This window comes from Xylaria bambusicola (assembly GCF_022495145.1).
Source record: "Xylaria bambusicola strain CBS 139988 unplaced genomic scaffold F5B22scaffold_7, whole genome shotgun sequence".
Lineage (NCBI taxonomy): Eukaryota > Fungi > Ascomycota > Sordariomycetes > Xylariales > Xylariaceae > Xylaria > Xylaria bambusicola.
The window spans coordinates 947,049-964,622 of NW_025953560.1; the positions used below are offsets into that span (position 1 = coordinate 947,049).

Below are 17,574 nucleotides of genomic sequence, written 5' to 3' on the forward strand. Positions count from 1 at the left end.
ACCACAATTCCGTCTCTTTCTTGGCCTATCAGTATTGTGCTGAATCTAGAGATAGAGGGGAAGAAAAGAGAAATTTCATCGTACTAAGACTACCGGTAGCTGAGTTTGACTTGAGTCATATGCGAACTAAGCCAAGCAAACGTTTTCGGGGATTCGACTGAGGGGAATTCCAAAAAAATTGAAAAAATTTCTACAACAAACCGAGGCGTAGTAGAATTGAACCGTGCACAATCTAGCACGTTTTCCTAAAAAACTAGCTATATAGCTTGTCTATCGGACCTGATTCTCCAACAACAAGCAGCTTCGGCTGCCCGGTTAGCTCAATCGGTAGAGCGTGAGACTCTTAATCTCAAGGTTGCGGGTTCGACCCCCGCATCGGGCTCAATCCCCGGTGCTTCCTAGCTAACTAGGAATTGCGACTATATTTTTCTGATTTTTTATGAATTTTTTCATCAAGAAAATGTTAAGTTATCATGATCGTGTAAGTCAACAGGGGAGGTCTGGAGGGGCGGGTGACGGCCACCTGGCTGCCTCATCCAGAAATACGCTAGTGGAAATGTGCCACCTGCCAAACAATATCCTTAAAGGAGTAGATAGTTGAGGATTATTATAATATGTAGTGTAAACTTGTCTATCAGTGCATCCTTATATCAATGTGCTCAGGGAAATCTGCAAGCTTTTCGAGCAAGTTGTTCTACTGATTTCCCAGGGACAGGAAATTATTATTGGTAGATCCTAATGCTTCCAAAGCAGCGCCGGCAGAGGACCTCTCGAAGATCGAGTCATTTTTTATAGGTACTGTTTTCATATGCTTGCGAAGGCAGAGTCGAGGTACCACACTGAATAATGTCAGAGAATTAAGAAAAACATATATTCTAGCTCTGTTCGGCCATAATACGATCCGATTGTTAGATTAAACCCGTTCTCGTGAGCCAGTCGCGCTCGTATCCTGAAGTTGATGGTACTGTATAGTTCCCATTAATTCCGGAGTCGGAACCGGCAGTTCTACAATATTTGTACTATCGAGCTCTCGAATCTGCCGTGGAATATCTTCTGCAGCCAACTCGGGTTTCTCATATGGTCCCGCCTCTTGTATTTCCTCGACAGAGTTGACGGGATGCGAAGAGACCCTATTCGCGCCAAGTCAGAGACATCCTAAAAGACACAATAGTTGAAATAACGAGCTTACAGGCTTAGGAGGCAGGCGTAAATGACGAAAAGGCTAGCTTCTAACTGGGCTAGGAGACTGAGCTTTGCTAGGTCATCTAAGATTCATTAATCTTCCTGGTTCGGTGGGATGATGCGTTTAGGCCAGACAAACTTACATGATATATCTACGCTACCACTGGAATAGCTACTCATAGCTATCCGAATAATTATAATGATGATAATTCTATGACCAGTAGATGTCAGTTATTTAGTGAGCATAGTCAATCAGCACTGAGGCACGTACATGATACCCAGTGATATAATGCCTCCAATCAATCCTTTCATCCGTGCAGTAAAGCTTCGAAACTCTCTCATTCGCGTTATTGGTCGGACAAGTATAATGATGTTTATGACGAGATCTGAGATATCGAAGGCCTCATTCACTTGGTTGGTAGAATAGCAATAGCCTCCGTTGAGGGGATTCCAACGCTTGCTGATGGGGATGCAACTGAACAGACTTGTTGCCAAATAAGCTACACCCCATGCGTACACGAGGACCAGAAGGGTTGTCGTGGGTACGCTCTTCCTGTACGGAGGCAGTACGCGGCGATAAAGATACACAATAGATAGCATTGTGAATGTAGATAATACTATCATAACTAGTTCATCGGCATACTCAAGCTAATACAGTAGAAACTTATTAGTTATGCAGCAGACTGACAATGATGATGCTACGTACCTTTAATATGCCCACGAGATCATCGAACGAGATAAATAGGGAAGAGGTGCCTAATGAGTATATCGCCACAGCTGGTAGCTCTGGATTAGCCTGGAGTCGGACATAGATTATACACATGCAGTTACCTAATATAGTGATAACCGCATAGCTAACCAAAGACAACTGGGAATGTCAGCTCAGAAATGAAAACATGAGGTTTTACCAATTTCGATACGTACTAGTGCTATAACGATCATATAGTCATCAATGAACCAGCTCCGAACGTTAGTATGCCGAGATCGAAGTCTAAGCGCTAGGAAAACAATGGCGGCAAGGGGAAAGATGACAGAAACCACAATATTGCCGGCTCCCAGTGGAGACGCCATGGCTATTCAGGTAAGAAGCAAGCTTCAAGTAATGTCTGAGAGAATAATTGACGTCCGTGGAGCGCTCACATTCGCAATAAAGAAATTTGCAAAGAAAGAAGAATAAAATAAGGGAAAACCTAGGAGATGATGATGGTGAAGCTGTGTACACAGCGATGAGCAGTGGTATTGCAGGGTGCTATGTGATATTAGGTAGTATTAGGATTACATCGCCATCCCGTTAGAGGTTATGCTTTGGAAAGACAGGGATTAGACGAAATGATTAGAATCCTTCAACGGCATGCTAACTTTTGGCTTTAAATGATCTGGTCGTACACTCATTTACAACATATAGTGTATGTATGTGGTTTGAATATCACCTTATTGAGCAGCATGCTTGAAAAGACGATGTATATATTTTCATGTTTTCCCAGACTGGATGAAGTTTTCTGTCTACGAAACCAAGTATGAATTGAGTATCCTCAGCCACAACCACTCTCCATGTGCTCGCACATGGTTGTTTCCAATTTCCCATGTCGGCCATGTCTTAAATAAGCAACTCGATACTCGCTCTTTTCAACTCTTCATATGGATTTTTGTAATCGGTCCATAACACCCCTACGCCAGAAGGATTTTCCGGCCAGCAACTCTACATGTTCGTCCGTCTTTAGTATTGCATTCGGTCAGACCTCGTAAATAATCTTCTCTATTCTCCTTTTCTGACTTAGCTGCTAATGACTGGCAGACCAATTACACAGCATCAACGCAAGAACATCGAATCCATAAAAGTAGCAACAACAGCAGGTATACTTTATCACAGCATTCCTCCTCCCGCACTTCCAAAACTCAAACATCAACGGCCGCGTTGGTACTAGCGTAGCGAAGCCTCTCCTACCAATTAGTTATAATAAAGAGACAGCGTTGGTATCAACAACCATCGAGCTCTCATCGCATGTTATACAGTTGGATTGAGCGCTGAGCTGTTTGGAATAGTCGACACTTTAGTAAGTAGATACTACTTAACCTGGACGCTCATCGTCCAGCGCTTGTATCCTTATCCCATATCGTCAGGGTTCAGTCGTCAAAATACATTTCTCACCCAATATTCTCATTCCTCTATCCAAGCAACTGTAATTTCCGTATATCTGCTCATTCATAATCTACATTTCCACTCCTCAGTTTTGTCGTACGCACACCTATACAGACTCCTCCTCTCTCTCTCCCATAACTCGCTCAGTCCTCTAGAAACGGCAACTCCCTCGGCCGTCCCCAGACATCGCACGGCAGGAATCTCCACGCACCCTCGTGTCTCGGCGAGAGCTTATCGGCAATGGCGTGAACAGCCGGGACCGACAACCTAGGCCAGTCGCCTTTATTCCCACCTCCTACCCCCCCTCCTGTGCCCGGACCTGTTCCTATGCCTAGACCCATGCTTCTGCTCCCTGTGCGAGAATGACCTGCCGAGTACGAAGTCGTGATAGTGGAATCTCGCAACCGCACGATCATGGGCGGGATCACGTAGTGGTCTATCGTGGTCGCGGCTTGCGCATCGGCTGCGGCGTAGACTTTCGTCAGCTTGTTGGCGCGATCGTCGGCTGCGAGGAGAGCGCGGGCGCGGGCTAAACGATTTTTTGCTTCTCTGTCAATTGTGTCTAGGCTCTTGGCTCCAGGGTGATCATTACTGGCGTGCTTGATATCATCATCGTTTTCGTTTCCGTTACTATTGGTCTTCTTGTGCGTACTACCGGTAGTGAGATTGCTGCTTGTCTTCCGATGGTGTAATGCTGAAGGTGGTGGCGGTCGCGAGATGGCTGCAGACGGAAATAAAGATAGCGATGCAGTCGGAGGGGACGACGCAGGGGATGAAGATGACGATGTACTTGTTGGCGCTGATGCTGTCGAGAACGTGGATGACGAGGGTGATGTAGGCGGAGATGTAGACGGAGGAGATAAGGGCATTACGTTGGAAGCAAGCGGCAGCGGCATATTCATCGTCTTCGGAATTTTCGCGACAGGAAGGGGCAATGGCCCGGGGATATCATCCTCCTTTTTCTTAATAGACGGACTGAGACACATCTCCCGCATCGAGGCCAGCAACCCGACCTGTCTCGTGAGATGAGGCACGAGTACCTGACCAAGGGCAACAAGGAGGTTCTCTAGCGTTGTCGCGTTGTATACCTGCGGATCCTTGTGTGTGGCGGACGCGTATGCGTAGATGCGGTGTAAGAGAAAGGATATCGTGTCCTCCTCTTCTTCTCCATAGCTGACTTTGTCTTTGCCCTTCACTGACGTGGCCACATCTGACCTCATAGATACGACTGATGGGCTTGGAGTAGTAGACATCGTCAAGGTGCCCGCTGGTACGCCCAAAGCGGCTTCGAACCCCGGAAGCATGATGTTCTCTTTGAGCTGGTGGTGATCTAATAACCATGTGCTCCAGCTCTGCGTGAGGAATAACAGGTCGGCTATATCCTGGGTTTGCCGCACGTGATGATGTTGAAGGAATATCGAGTTCAAGCCTCGTATCATAGCGTTGTGAATAAGTGTAATCTCATTCGCGATATGCAGGGCTGGGTGTGTAATCTGTAGGGCTCTTCGTTAGTTATCTGTCTTGCCAACTCCTTTTTTTGAGCATGTTCGATGGTTCGATGCCAGCTTCGGGTTTTGGAATATAAGTGAAGCATCCCCTTTAGACGAAGAGACAAGGCCGAGGACCAATTGCTGTCGTTCATTATGGGTGACAGAATAATATCTCAAAGTTGGGGTAGAGCAAAGCGTCCACAATATACTCACATTTTGCATCACCGACAGTGTCTCAATCAACGGCCAGGGCTGGTTCGCCCAAGGCTTCACCACAGTAGCCTCCTCCTTCGTCCTTCCATCCTGACCTCGTGGCTTCTGTCCACTTCCGCTCCCACTCGCCTGTCTAGATCCACTAGACGACGTAGTACGAGAAGAAGACGATCTCAAAGCGAACAATCCACGCTCTCCTCCCGGTCTCGACTTGATCAGCGAGACCATGGTGACAGTCAATATAGCAAGTAATAAGAGATCGACATATATCCCTAGGAAATAAAGTAACGGGACAATCAACTATAGAAGAGTGGAAATGATCTGAGTGCCGCCTTCTTCTTGTTCCAGGAAACCGGGAAAGGGATGAAGAGTTATAATAGCAGCCCATCTAGCCCCCGGGTAAGGAACCAAATCGGAAATCCATGGTCTCTATTTACGAGGCCCCAATGCTAAAACTACTCTGGAAGACTCGGAAGCATACATAGATTGCACACATAACCAATTGGTTTATTCCCATGGCACCCTAAGAGGTTACCTCACCATACATCCATACTGTACATCATGCAGCAACGTGGGACAGGACAGGACAGTGCAGGAGTATTCCTCTAGAATAGGCAAAACCAAGAACCCTCTCACCTCGCTGCAGAGAACTAGTGCCAATATCACGGACATTTTCCCCGCTGCGACGATATCTTCAGCATTCAATTCGCGGATAAAACCCTCCTAGATAGCGCGAAGACAACGGGCAAAGCAGCTTTGGCCCCTACTTCGGGTCCCGTCTGAACCGGACAGAACAGTAAAAGAAAAAAAAAAAAGTCCTACATAAAAGATATCGCCTATCTCCTCATGCAAGGAACGGGAAATCGCTAGATAATGTAGATAGATAAAATATCCCGATAGGGATCTCACCAAGCCGGTATGGGACGGGATATGGTACGATATATACCCCATACGAAGCGCCCTCACTGATCGCAAAGAGCTGAACTCTTCCTCGTCTTCGACGCGGGATGGGGTCTCGGATCTCATACATAAGTACACTTCAAGCAATGTAAGCGAGCGGGATGGATGTAAGGTAAGGTAAGCTCGCTAACGATATGACGCGACCCATTGCGGGATATACAGATATATACTGTGCGCGGTAGATAGGTAGGTGGTAAACTAAATAGCTTTGGGAATAGATAAAAAAAAAATAATGAAGAGCAGACAACATGTCGAGTACCTAGGTAGGTATGTACTGTAGATAACGAATAGGCAGCATTCCTCGCAAGACGTCGCTTCTCGGATGCAGTATCACCCACGGGTGTGGCGTAGGGTTACATCTCGCAAAAGATGCCAGGGGGGTTCTTCATTCCCACCCCCACGGAAAGCGAAAAGCCATCAACCAACCAACCATCCATCCAAGCGTCTACCTGCACAGTAGCAGTTCCCATAACATCCATTTTGCACTCAGCTGCCCCTTCTAGAATACACTATCGTATAGATAGACGCGATCTAGCCCTTTTATTCATTAGAGCCGCATTCGAGTGGTTCCTCTTGGCTTATATATTACCCGGTTCTTTCGCCAGGCATTCAACGGCTGCGGCTGGGCCGAACATGTGCCACACACACGCGGTGATACAAAAACGTTCTCGACCCAGTCTACGGCAGAACTTGACGGGTAACGGTTCCTGGGCGTCGAATAATTGATTATGCGAGGGCCGTAAATAGAATAACCCACCCAATAACTTCGTCGCATGCGTTACACCTCAACGGGCAAGGGTGGGTTGACCAAGATTTATCGATAGATAATGTGAGATGAAGGTGGTTTCGTACCTCAAAGTACTACTGCCCATCTTGTTTTGCGCTGAGAATCTGGGATGCCACATACCAATACTATATGCATCTATAATTCCTTCGTAAGGGGTATACCAAAAACAAAAACGAAACCAAAAAAAAATTGACAAAATGGTAAAATGAGCCCTTGCCTTTTTGTAGTGTATGTATGCATGCTACATCTTTTGCATAACTCATGTCTGTGGATGCCATTATTGCGGAAGTTCGTCATTGTCGATACCCTTCGCACCACTCTTGTCGATGCCCTGCCAGCCAGAGTCCCACCCCTTCTGATGATCCACAGCGCCAGCTGCTTCGCCATTCTCAGCCATCCCTTTGATATCGCTCCAATATTCCAACTTGCGCACTTCCTCGTCGGCATGCTTGATAGCCGCCGCGAGATTTTCCGCTTTGGGCGTTTTTGCCGATTTTCCTTTCTTCGTTTTACTTGTTCCATCATCATGCAATTGTGTGAGTTGCGTCAACAGTGTTTTCCGAGATGCCTGAAAGACAAACATGGACATGATCTCGTGCATGTAATCCTGTAGGTGCAGCAGGTCGTCTGTACAATTCTCAATGTAGTTTTCGACTGCCTCGAGTCTCTCGCGGTCAATCCGTAATTGTCCAAGAATAGCCATCAAATCTTCAGTGGTTTTGATCTCCAGCGAGTCCGGAGAGCTTTCCTCCGCATCTGCCCCTGACCTATCCCGCGACATTCCAGACTGCCTTTCTGTACTGATTCTCCCGACCTCGTCTATAGTCGCGAAGGGGCTCAAGGTCTGTTTCTTGGATAACACGGAAAAGTAGGTTGGGTTCATGGCCTGATCATCCATACCTTGATACCCCGTGCCTATTTTTATTCGTCTCCTAATCCATGCCCTTCTTCGAACAAATGAGCTATACCACTTAGGAGCGTGCCAGGAGAATTTTTTAGAAAACATGAACGAATATTCCCAGCCGTCGCTATCGGTCTGGATTTCCTCGTCACGGTTTATACGCCACTCGGGCCAAGCCCATTGCCAGCTCGGATCAGGAACCTGAGCTGTGTAGATATCAGTGGGGCTGGGCTTGTGGGCAAAATTGGTCCAGGCTGGGGGGTCCAGGTTCCCCAATGCCGCAGAAGAGAAAAGAGGGATGCCGCATAGAAACCCGCCACGCTGGTTCTCGTAAAGTACGTCAATTTCCGATTCAATTTCATTTGTCGGGCGTCGACGGCCGCCGGGTTCTGTATTATCCGTACTAAGTCGGGTTGGCGGCGCCTGAAGACTTGTATTCTGATCCGCACCCGAACTTCCTTCTGGGCTCGAAGACTCGACCTCGTCGACCTCGCCTTGTTCAGGATGTTCGCTTATACAAGGAGTCTGAGATAGACCGGGGTCTAATTCTCCATTGTTAGGTAGCTTTCCCTGTTCACTAGCATTCTGGGCCAGCGGAGCTCGAGAATCAGAGCGAGCGAGGGGTTGGTTGGGAGTGGACGGGCTCGCGATCTGACTCAATTGGCTCGAATAGCTTGTCCGGACACTCAAGCGCTTGGCTACGGGGGAAGTAACGGGTTCGTCGCGGTCAACGAGGCTGATCTCGTGGTCAATGTCTTTGTCGGCGAGCGGAGGCACGCGACGAGAGCTGCGCAGGGACGCTCGATGATTGGGCATGACTAGAGCTTGTCACGTTTCCACATAGTAGCGAGCGGGCGGCGGCGACGCAGATGCACAGCACCTGACGGGCTCGTGGGACTTGGCTAAAGGGAATTAGGAATTATTAACAGGTGTTATAGAACAATGAATCGCGACTCGGTGTCCTGTGCCGTCGTCTCACCCCTGGTACAAGAAGAAGAACAGAAAAGAAAGGGCTACATGGGCGGGAGACCAGAAGTGAAGCAAGCAAGCGGGTAGTCGGCAAGGAGACGACGAGTTGAACTGGAGACGGCACTAGAGGAACGAAGCAAGAGGCTAGATATCGAGGCTAGAGCTAGTGGCATCGGTGATGACGATGGCGGCTGCAATGGGGCAGGTTTAGCTCGCTGCTGCAGTGTCTAGCGGTAGAGTAACCCCTTGGCGAGTCTGTCTGCCGACGAGACACTAGGCCATAACGCGAAGGGGACTGCCTGTCGTAATACAACTATTTGTGATGGGAGGCCTTTTGAATCTGTTCAAAGATTGGTGTTGTGGGTATTATAGCGTCTACCTAGGCAAGCACATGCTGGGAGGGAGTAGAGGTGAACATGGCTGACTCTCAATACGTAGGTTCTACAAGCATCGTGAAGACCAGAGGAAAAAAAAAAAAAAGAAAAAAGAACAAGTCCGCTCATGCTATACCTACAGGGTCCTTCAGAGAGGTCAAATCAGCAGATGTTGTCTGGATAGGGTGTTGGTGTTGATGGAACGTAAAAGCCTTGTAGAGGGGCCTAGAGTAGCTTCAATGATGTAATGACTTGACTTCTTTGTCAGCATACACATGGCTTTTTGAAAAATTTCGAGTCGAAATGGATGGATGAATGCATTGTCTCGCTGAGAGGCTCCCGTCGAAAGTCTGGGAAATAATAGTAAAGCATGGACGGGCCACAGACCCACCAAGATATCCACTGAGGCTTAGAGTACAGTGGACAAGGACTAGGGGCCATAGCGGCGTATGATAGAAGGGTAGCGGGGGTACCCAGTACATAGAGTGCACTAACCTGTCTCCCCATACTTGCAGGCCCGGTACTGCCCCCGCATTCCGGAGCAACCTCGCTGTAGAAATTAGCTATGTTACGTCATGTCTGCCCCCCGAAAGAGCTCCAAAACAGCGGGCGAGCTTAACCACCACCAGCAATGCTCGATCGAGGACGACACCATGAGGAGAAAGCCTGTCGTAGCAGAACCGACTGAGCGTCATGCCACTTGATATTTAAAAAAGAGAAACCCCTCCTTTTTCCTTTCTTCTCCCGCCATCCAATCCCAATCCGACATCACACACCATCATCATCATCCTCCTCCTCAACACTGTACTACTACGCCCGCTGTCTTGTATCATTTCAAACTAAACATTTAATCTAATCAAACACCTCTTTAAAAAAAAACAACTACAATGTCTCGATCCAGGGTACCTCTTCTCATCGGCGGCACTGCCGCTGCTGGTATCGGATACTACCTCTACACCGCAGGCGGTGATGGAAAGGTGGCCCAGAAACAAGCCGAAGGTACGCACGACAAAGACATCAATCACCCTATCTATCTATGGACGTTTCTGCCAATGCGAGTGCTAACACGCGAACAATTGCAGCCGACGCACACAAGCTATCTTCCAAGGTCAAGGGCGAGCTACCTGGTCGCGGCCAGGAGGCTCAGAAGGACGCCGAGGTACTCGGCAGACAGGCCGGTGCCAAGATTGACAGCGCTGTACGTTCCTTTCTTTTTTTATCTCACGCTTTTTCCTTTATCAGCCTTGAATCGACATACCTTCCTTCCCTCTTCATCGGTGAACTTGACTCGGAGGTTAACTTGTTGCGATAATAGTTAAGCAAGACGGAGGCCGAGCTAGCCAGGGCCAAGGCCGAGGCCCAGGCCTACACAAAGGATGCCAGAGACGCCACCTTGAAGAAGATCGACGAGTTCGACAAGAAGGTCGAGAACGAAGCTTCCAAGGCGAAGAGCGGCATTTCGAGTTGGTTCGGTGGCAAGTAAAATTGCCGACGAGTACGAGAACATCAGTTTCTCGAGAGCATGGTTCCCTATTCCGCATTCCGCTCCGATATAATTGTTCCGTGAGGGATGCGTATGGTGGAAATTCGTACGCTGTGCACAGGCGAAACGAAAGGCTGGTTATGTTATACGCTTAGTTAATTACGTCTCCTGTATCAAATTATTCTAACTTCAAATCATAATCGTCATCCGATATTCCTGAAATAGTTGCGCCAACATCCGTGCTTGTCTAGTTTGCCCACCGCCCCCCCCCACACCCCCCCCCCCTTTTTTTTTCCCCTTACCGATTGTGCTGTGTCTATCAGTGAAATCTGAGGCGCAATTCACAAGGATCCAAGATATTCACACAAGACCTTGCATCAGATCAACACCATGTGCTTCGGCATTTCACATGTTCCTATTGCGTTTTGGTTAATTGGTAACAAAAGCTTCATTCTATTCTTAGACAAATGACACTGGCTGAATACAAAGTAGGGTATTGTCATTCAGTGTCGTCACTCTACCTCAACGCCAAACTCCAGCTCTGCGCGATTCGTACATAGGACATACAAGATCGCTCTTTGAGGTTCTTCATCCCTAAGCAATCTCGTCGATCACGCCCTTTTACGAGAAGTGTATACCCTCAGCATGGAACGCCGCGAGAAGTCTCAAGAAAGAGTTTTCATCCATCTTTGCGCTTCTGCTCTCGGCGAGCTCGGTCTCCTCAAGCACTTTGCGCACTTTCTCCTTGACCAAGACAGCAAGACGGGTCTTTTTGCCAGATGATTTTGTTTTGGCTACAGTACCTTCATCTGTAGTTTTCGTTGCGCCAAAGAATGAGGGCAATTCATTATCATCTCCGTCGACGTCCATATTAGAAGGATCATTGTCGTTATCGTCAACCTCCATATCTTCGTCCTCTCCAGCATCGTCAACGAGGCTTTCGTCGATAGGAATATCGTTCTGCGCGCACCAAAGGCGATAGTTCGTTTCTATGACTATACTAGGCATTAGTAACTGCCCCTGAGCAGGCCGTTGCCTAGGTATGAGTAAAATCAGGATGGACCTACGCTTGAGCACTTCTTTACTACCGAGAAACGCGGATCGTAGAATCTTGCGCGGTCGGTTGAAACAAATCCTCAACATTCCGTCAAACTTCAATGGGATTAGTATAGACTTGGTTCTAAGGTAGATAACATGTTCAAGATCCTACCTCTTCGAAACTGATATTTGGCCGGTCTGATGTTTTGATCTCTAGCCTAACCACACTAGAGTCTACCTGAGGGGGAGGGCGGACTAGAATATTTGATATAGTCAGCAGTACTTTCTCGACGGTTGTGTGGGGCTTGGGTGAGTGCTGGCATAATGATATGCAGTCGCCGACTTGAATAGAATCCGAAAACTGAGTTCAGCACTCACAATTTGCCCTGCCAACTTTCTTCAAGTTGAATTTTTGTTAACTTTGACTAGTCCTCTCTAGATATCAAGTAGATAGATTAAGGGTAGAAAGGTTACTAACTAAAACATGTGATATCTTGGCCTGGTAAACTTGTTAGCATGTCACTGAATTGAGATGGGAATTGAGAATCTTACATAAAGCTGCGCGTTAACCGCCAGTCTGCCCTTTACGGAAGTTAGCACATATAACTTAGGATTAATAATAGATGCCTCGAGCATGAGCATCTAACGCATATAGCGTCGATCAATATGGAATTGCTCACATAGAGAGGATCTCCTGGCCGCGCAGTTCTGGCTTCTGTTAGTTACCAATCTTCAATGCATAGAAAGTAAGCTCAAACTGACAAACGCATTGCAAATTCTCTCTCTACACATAGATTTCATTAGCTATAGGAAGCCCACTGGTTTGACGACAGTACTTACGGAACATCAAGATACATGTGCGTGGCGGCTCTAGATGCTCAACAGTTAGTGATTAGAAAACCATAGATAACTCAAAGCTTCAAACAACCAGGATGCTAGAATAGACTCACTTGGTAATCTCAGCAACTTGAATATAAGTGGTGATGAGATCTGATAGGGTGTGTTGCTGATGCACACCTTCCTCCTTTGTCAGTGGTCTCCTAAGACAGATGAATTTTTTCAACTTACATCAAAGTTCATATCTGTCAAATCCGTCTTGATCACATCGCCCACTGTTGGACGGAAGGATTAGCCCTCACCCCTCAAAGAGGAGATTTCGATGCCTCATGATTGCACAAACATAGCGAATCTCCCCCCCCCCCCCCCACCCAAAAGGAAGACGAAATAGCAAGATACTTACATATGACCTCTAGCCGTTTTTGTTCAGGTTTGCCTTGAACACGTTTTGTAACCTCAGCAGCCACTATAAAATTTCGAGTCAGTACTAGAGCATAATGGCGAGATGCAAAATAGGGGTAGACTCACTTCTGGGGTCCATTTCACAGGCGATGACTTTTCTCGCTTGATTCAAAATTTGAACTGTAGTACGCTAGAGTCAGTCACTGCTCTTTCCACTGAAATAAATCAGGTTGTTCAAAGAGTGTCACATATATCTGGGACATGCTTGTCGCCCCGTGAGGCAAGTATGCCCTCGACGGTCGGCTATAACAGCAAGCAAATGGATCCAAGGGTTGCAATTACCTGTTAAATTTCCGGTTCCGGGACCGACCTACAAACTCCGTTAGGAGATGCCGAGCAAGATGAAAGATGGTCAGGACGAGTGGTCATCTTACCTCCAAAACGACATCAGTTGGCTTCAAATAAGCTTTATCCACAACTGTACCAGAGGGTGAGTTAAAGGATCTCCTAGGAAATGGAAATGAAAGTATGGGATGCGTACTAGCCTGCGCGATACCAGGGTTCTTCAAAATGTGTTGGCCCAAGTCCTTGCTATAAGAGATATAGTATTAGTCGTTGACTTCTTAATTATTATTTTGGTAATCCAAACAATCAACGATTATTGGCAAAATGATAAGGTGAAATGACTAATGAGAAAGACTCTCATCTTGTAGCAATACTCACGTGAATTTGAACACATTGTTGACGGCAGCATTGTTCTTGGATTTGGACGGGCGCTCATATGGCCCTGTCGCATTCCCACGCTTCGATGTCTTAGCTTTCCCCATCCTGGGCAATACGAAAGTCGCGCTCTCGGGGCAGATTTTTCTCTCGGTTGAATGTAGGATCACAAGTATAGACTGTCTAGTATATAAGAAGTGCGAAAGTGAGCAACGTCCTTATTACCTTCAGTGAGTTCGAGGTTCGAGGGGCAGTCAGTCAATCGATACAGCATCTTTTTTGATGGATCTTCAAAGTGGGCTGCAGTTATCCCCACTGAATAGCGTTATCTTATCGTTTAGGTGGGCCTCAGACGACCCCAGGCGAGCCCAGGCAGCTCACCTTAGTGCCTACGAGCGCTGCGCAACCAGCAGCCAGAGAGGTACGCAGCCAGTCGCATTTTCCCAGGTTAAGCTTCAAGTTCCCAACATCAACTCTTGGTCTCAATTTCTACAGCCTGCCAGCGTCTATTGCGCAAAACTCCATATCATTCAATATCACTCTTAAACACGTTATCACGTTGCAATTACCCGATAACGCTGTGACGGCAATCTACCACATCTCGCGTCGCCATCATGACGGGCCGACGCGATTTCCTGTCTCAGCCCGCGCCCGAAAACTATGTTGCTGGTCTGGGACGTGGTGCTACTGGGTTTACCACGCGTTCAGACTTAGGGCCGGCACGGGAGGGCCCCTCAGAAGATCAGATCAAGGAAGCCCTTGCGAAGCGTGCAGCCCAACTCGGCTTTAGCGATGCGGTCTCTGGAAAGAAGAAAGATCAGGCTGCTGAGGAGGAGGACAACAACGATGAACGATTCCAGGACCCGGACAATGAGGTTGGCCTATTTGCCGGCGGTATATATGACAAGGACGATGACGAAGCGGATCGGATATATCGCGAGATAGATGAGAAGATGGATAAACGCCGAAGAGTCAGGAGGTTAGTACTATCACCTTCTCCCAGAGCCGCATCCCCCCTTTCTTTTCCAGTTAGTTCACAGTTCATCTCGAAAGTAGTTGAGCAGATTACCGACGATTGTTACTCGACTAGGGAAGCGCGCGAGAAAGCAGAAAGGGAAGAATACGAACGCAAGAACCCCAAGATTTCCCAGCAGTTCGCCGACCTGAAACGAGGCCTTGAGAGCATTACCGAAGACGAGTGGGCCTCATTACCTGAGGTAGGAGACCTTACTGGTAGGAACAAACGGGCTAGGCAGGCACGGCATCAACGCTTTTATGCCGTACCTGACAGTGTTCTTGCCGCGGCGAGTAGCACGGGAGAGCTTGGAACGACTGTCGCTGACGATGGCTCTGCCTCTACCGCCAGCTCTTCTGCGAATGCAACCGATGGAACGGTGACGGATTTCGCGAAGATCGGACAGGCAAGAGACAAGGTGCTACAAGTCCGACTTGACCAGGCCTCTCAGAATGGAACCAGTACCACCTCCGGAAGTGCGACCAGTGTGGATCCTAAGGGCTATCTCACGAGCCTTGCAAAATCACAATTACCCGAAAGTGCTGCCCAGGTTGGTGATATCAACCGAGTTAGAGAATTACTTGAGTCGGTCATCAAGACAAATCCGAACAATGGTCCCGGCTGGATTGCAGCGGCACGTCTTGAAGAGTTGGCTGGTAAAATAGTAGCAGCGCGCAACGTCATAGCTCGTGGTTGTGAACATTGTCCCAAGAGCGAAGATGTGTGGCTGGAAAACATCCGCTTAAACGATCAGCGTAACGCCAGGATCATCGCTGCAAATGCCATCAAGAAAAACAACCGCTCAGTCAGATTATGGGTAGAGGCGATGAAGCTCGAAGATGATGCACGATCCAAGAAACGAGTGATTCGCCATGCTCTAGATCATATCCCTGAATCTGAAGCCCTGTGGAAGGAAGCTGTCAACCTTGAAGAAGACCCCGAAGATGCGAAATTGCTCCTCGCAAAGGCCACCGAACTTATTCCACTATCAGTTGATCTATGGCTAGCACTAGCTCGCTTAGAAACTCCGGAGAACGCCCAAAAGGTGTTGAACAGAGCTCGTAAACACTGCCGGACGTCTCATGAGATTTGGATAGCCGCTACAAGATTACAAGAGCAGCTCGGCGAAGGTGAAAAGGTTAATGTTATGAAACGTGCAGTCCAGGTTTTAGCAAAAGAATCTGCTATGCCTAAGCGGGAAGATTGGATCACGGAAGCTGAGAAATGTGAAGAAGAGGGAGCTATCATATCATGTGGTGCGATTATTCGAGAGACTTTAGGCTATGGCCTAGACGAGGACGATGATCGCAAAGAGACGTGGTTAGAAGATGCGCGTGGGAGTATCAATAGGGGCATGTACGAAACGGCTCGAGCTATTTATGCATATGCCTTACGTGTCTTCCCCACGAGCAAAACCATATGGCTGGCAGCCGCAGATCTCGAGAGGAATTTTGGCAAGAGAGAGGATCTCTGGCAAGTCCTGGAGAAGGCAGTCAACGCAGTTCCTCACAGCGAGGTCCTGTGGATGATGCTTGCAAAGGAGAAATGGCAAGCTGGAGAAGTTGACAATGCACGCCGTGTCCTTGCCAGAGCCTTCCAGCAGAACCCGAACAACGAAGATATTTGGCTCGCCGCCGTCAAGCTTGAAGCCGAAAACGACCAGATAGAACAAGCCCGTGGTTTGCTGAAGCAAGCTCGACAGGAAGCACCCACGGATCGTGTGTGGATGAAGAGTGTTGCCTTTGAGCGGCAGCTTGGTAACCTCGACGAAGCCCTCGATCTTGTCCAGGAGGCCCTAAATCTCTTCCCCGCCTACCCAAAGCTCTGGATGATGAAAGGGCAAATCTACGACGCCCTGGGCAAGAAACCGCAGGCCCGCGAAGCGTACGCGACGGGCGCCAAGGCCGTGCCCAGCTCCGTTCCCCTCTGGCTCCTCTACACACGTCTTGAGGAGTCGATGGGTCTTCTCCCCAAAGCGCGCTCGGTGCTTGACAGGGCACGTCTCGCCATCCCCAAATCACCCGAGCTGTGGTGCGAATCTGTGCGCCTGGAGCTCCGCGCAGGCGACATGAAACAGGCCGAGTCATTAATGGAGCGCGCGCGCCGTGACGTACCCAAGAACAAGCAAGGCCTACTCTGGGCAGAAAAGATCTGGCACCTCACGGAGCCGAAGCAGCGCAAGCCGCGAGCCGTCGAGGCCGTCAAGGAAGCAGAGAATGACCCGGTGCTCCTCGTGGCTGTGGCGCGCATCTTCTGGGGCGAGCGCCGGCTCGACAAGGCCCAGAACTGGTTCGAGCGGGCCCTCGTGCGGGACTCGGATCTCGGAGACAGCTGGGCGTGGTACTACAAGTTCCTGGTCGAGCACGGCACCCCGGAGAAGAGGGAGGAAGTCATCAAGAAGTGCGTTAGCGTCGAGCCCAGACACGGCGAAGTCTGGCAGCGCGTGGCCAAGGAGCCCAAGAATGCCCGGAAGAACACCGAGGAGATCCTCAAGATGGTCGCTGCCGAAGTACGGTGAGGCAGACAGGTTCAGACTACAGCCTAGCCTTACCATCCCGCTATCTATTTTCAACTCGAGGACCTACCTACTCCGCCTGCTTCTTTATACCATACCTTGCGCTGCGCGAAGTTACCGCGCGGCATTATGGGGGGGGTTAATTCGTCTACGAAATATGTACTTGTATCAAATTGGTCCTGTGCCATACCTGTATCCGTTCTGAATGATTACGATTGCCAAGAATTAGCTCAGCTTAGCTTACTTACCTAGGGTAGGCAGGGATGGAAAAGGACGAATATATATATTATATGTCCTGGCTCGCAAGATTCAATCAAACATATCACTAGTCCGTCCGCCTTCGGTCTTGTTCTGCAATGTAGAGGTATTGTACTTCCTTCGGCTTGCTATCTTGAAAGTCTTGTGTTAGGTGTACATTATATACAAAGACTTCTCATCTACTCCTACAGCTATAGCCATTGTACACCGGTTAATCGTCAAGGCAGGTTACTCATTGGCCTTCTCGCGTGTCAGAAGGAGTACAGCAGTCGCACCAAAGCTCTGTGTCG

The 17,574-nt window shown here is 48.5% G+C and overlaps 6 protein-coding genes and 1 non-coding gene across 7 annotated transcripts; 3 read left to right on the forward strand and 4 right to left on the reverse strand.

Annotated features, from left to right (window-relative positions):
- The first annotated feature begins 309 nt into the window (after window positions 1–309).
- On the forward strand, window positions 310–382 carry F5B22DRAFT_t50. Its single transcript has one exon. It is a non-coding gene; the product is annotated as a tRNA-Lys (tRNA).
- A 323-nt stretch (window positions 383–705) lies between these two features.
- On the reverse strand, window positions 706–2,417 carry F5B22DRAFT_594992 (uncharacterized protein). Its single transcript, XM_047974097.1, has 7 exons — window positions 2,107–2,417; window positions 2,014–2,050; window positions 1,889–1,959; window positions 1,454–1,830; window positions 1,326–1,393; window positions 1,190–1,265; window positions 706–1,130 (listed from the first exon to the last, which is right to left on the reverse strand). The coding sequence occupies exons 1-7, from the start codon at window positions 2,251–2,253 to the stop codon at window positions 914–916; spliced, it is 993 nt and encodes a 330-aa protein (XP_047834029.1). The 5' UTR covers window positions 2,254–2,417; the 3' UTR covers window positions 706–913.
- Window positions 2,418–3,465: 1,048 nt separating this feature from the next.
- Window positions 3,466–5,253, reverse strand: F5B22DRAFT_643594 (uncharacterized protein; the record flags this gene model as incomplete). Its single annotated transcript, XM_047978295.1, has 2 exons — window positions 3,466–4,815; window positions 5,026–5,253. The coding sequence occupies 2 exons, from the start codon at window positions 5,251–5,253 to the stop codon at window positions 3,466–3,468; spliced, it is 1,578 nt and encodes a 525-aa protein (XP_047834030.1).
- A 1,796-nt stretch (window positions 5,254–7,049) lies between these two features.
- Window positions 7,050–8,489, reverse strand: F5B22DRAFT_634373 (uncharacterized protein; the record flags this gene model as incomplete). Its single annotated transcript, XM_047976973.1, has 2 exons — window positions 7,050–8,167; window positions 8,330–8,489. The coding sequence occupies 2 exons, from the start codon at window positions 8,487–8,489 to the stop codon at window positions 7,050–7,052; spliced, it is 1,278 nt and encodes a 425-aa protein (XP_047834031.1).
- A 1,089-nt stretch (window positions 8,490–9,578) lies between these two features.
- F5B22DRAFT_594997 (uncharacterized protein) lies at window positions 9,579–10,721 on the forward strand. Its single transcript, XM_047974098.1, has 3 exons — window positions 9,579–10,015; window positions 10,099–10,214; window positions 10,332–10,721. Exons 1-3 carry the CDS (start codon window positions 9,904–9,906, stop codon window positions 10,497–10,499), a joined length of 396 nt encoding a protein of 131 aa, XP_047834032.1. The 5' UTR covers window positions 9,579–9,903; the 3' UTR covers window positions 10,500–10,721.
- A 157-nt stretch (window positions 10,722–10,878) lies between these two features.
- On the reverse strand, window positions 10,879–13,752 carry F5B22DRAFT_595004 (dimethyladenosine transferase-like protein). The gene is made up of 17 exons (XM_047974099.1): window positions 13,500–13,752; window positions 13,318–13,367; window positions 13,211–13,254; window positions 13,119–13,146; window positions 12,903–12,956; window positions 12,778–12,840; window positions 12,606–12,649; window positions 12,488–12,554; window positions 12,378–12,407; window positions 12,300–12,321; window positions 12,218–12,245; window positions 12,090–12,119; window positions 12,016–12,036; window positions 11,916–11,934; window positions 11,710–11,792; window positions 11,567–11,651; window positions 10,879–11,494 (listed from the first exon to the last, which is right to left on the reverse strand). The coding sequence occupies exons 1-17, from the start codon at window positions 13,601–13,603 to the stop codon at window positions 11,121–11,123; spliced, it is 1,146 nt and encodes a 381-aa protein (XP_047834033.1). The 5' UTR covers window positions 13,604–13,752; the 3' UTR covers window positions 10,879–11,120.
- Window positions 13,753–13,912: 160 nt separating this feature from the next.
- Window positions 13,913–17,282, forward strand: F5B22DRAFT_513934 (PRP1 splicing factor). The gene is made up of 2 exons (XM_047972563.1): window positions 13,913–14,475; window positions 14,587–17,282. Exons 1-2 carry the CDS (start codon window positions 14,111–14,113, stop codon window positions 17,027–17,029), a joined length of 2,808 nt encoding a protein of 935 aa, XP_047834034.1. The 5' UTR covers window positions 13,913–14,110; the 3' UTR covers window positions 17,030–17,282.
- Window positions 17,283–17,574: the final 292 nt, after the last annotated feature.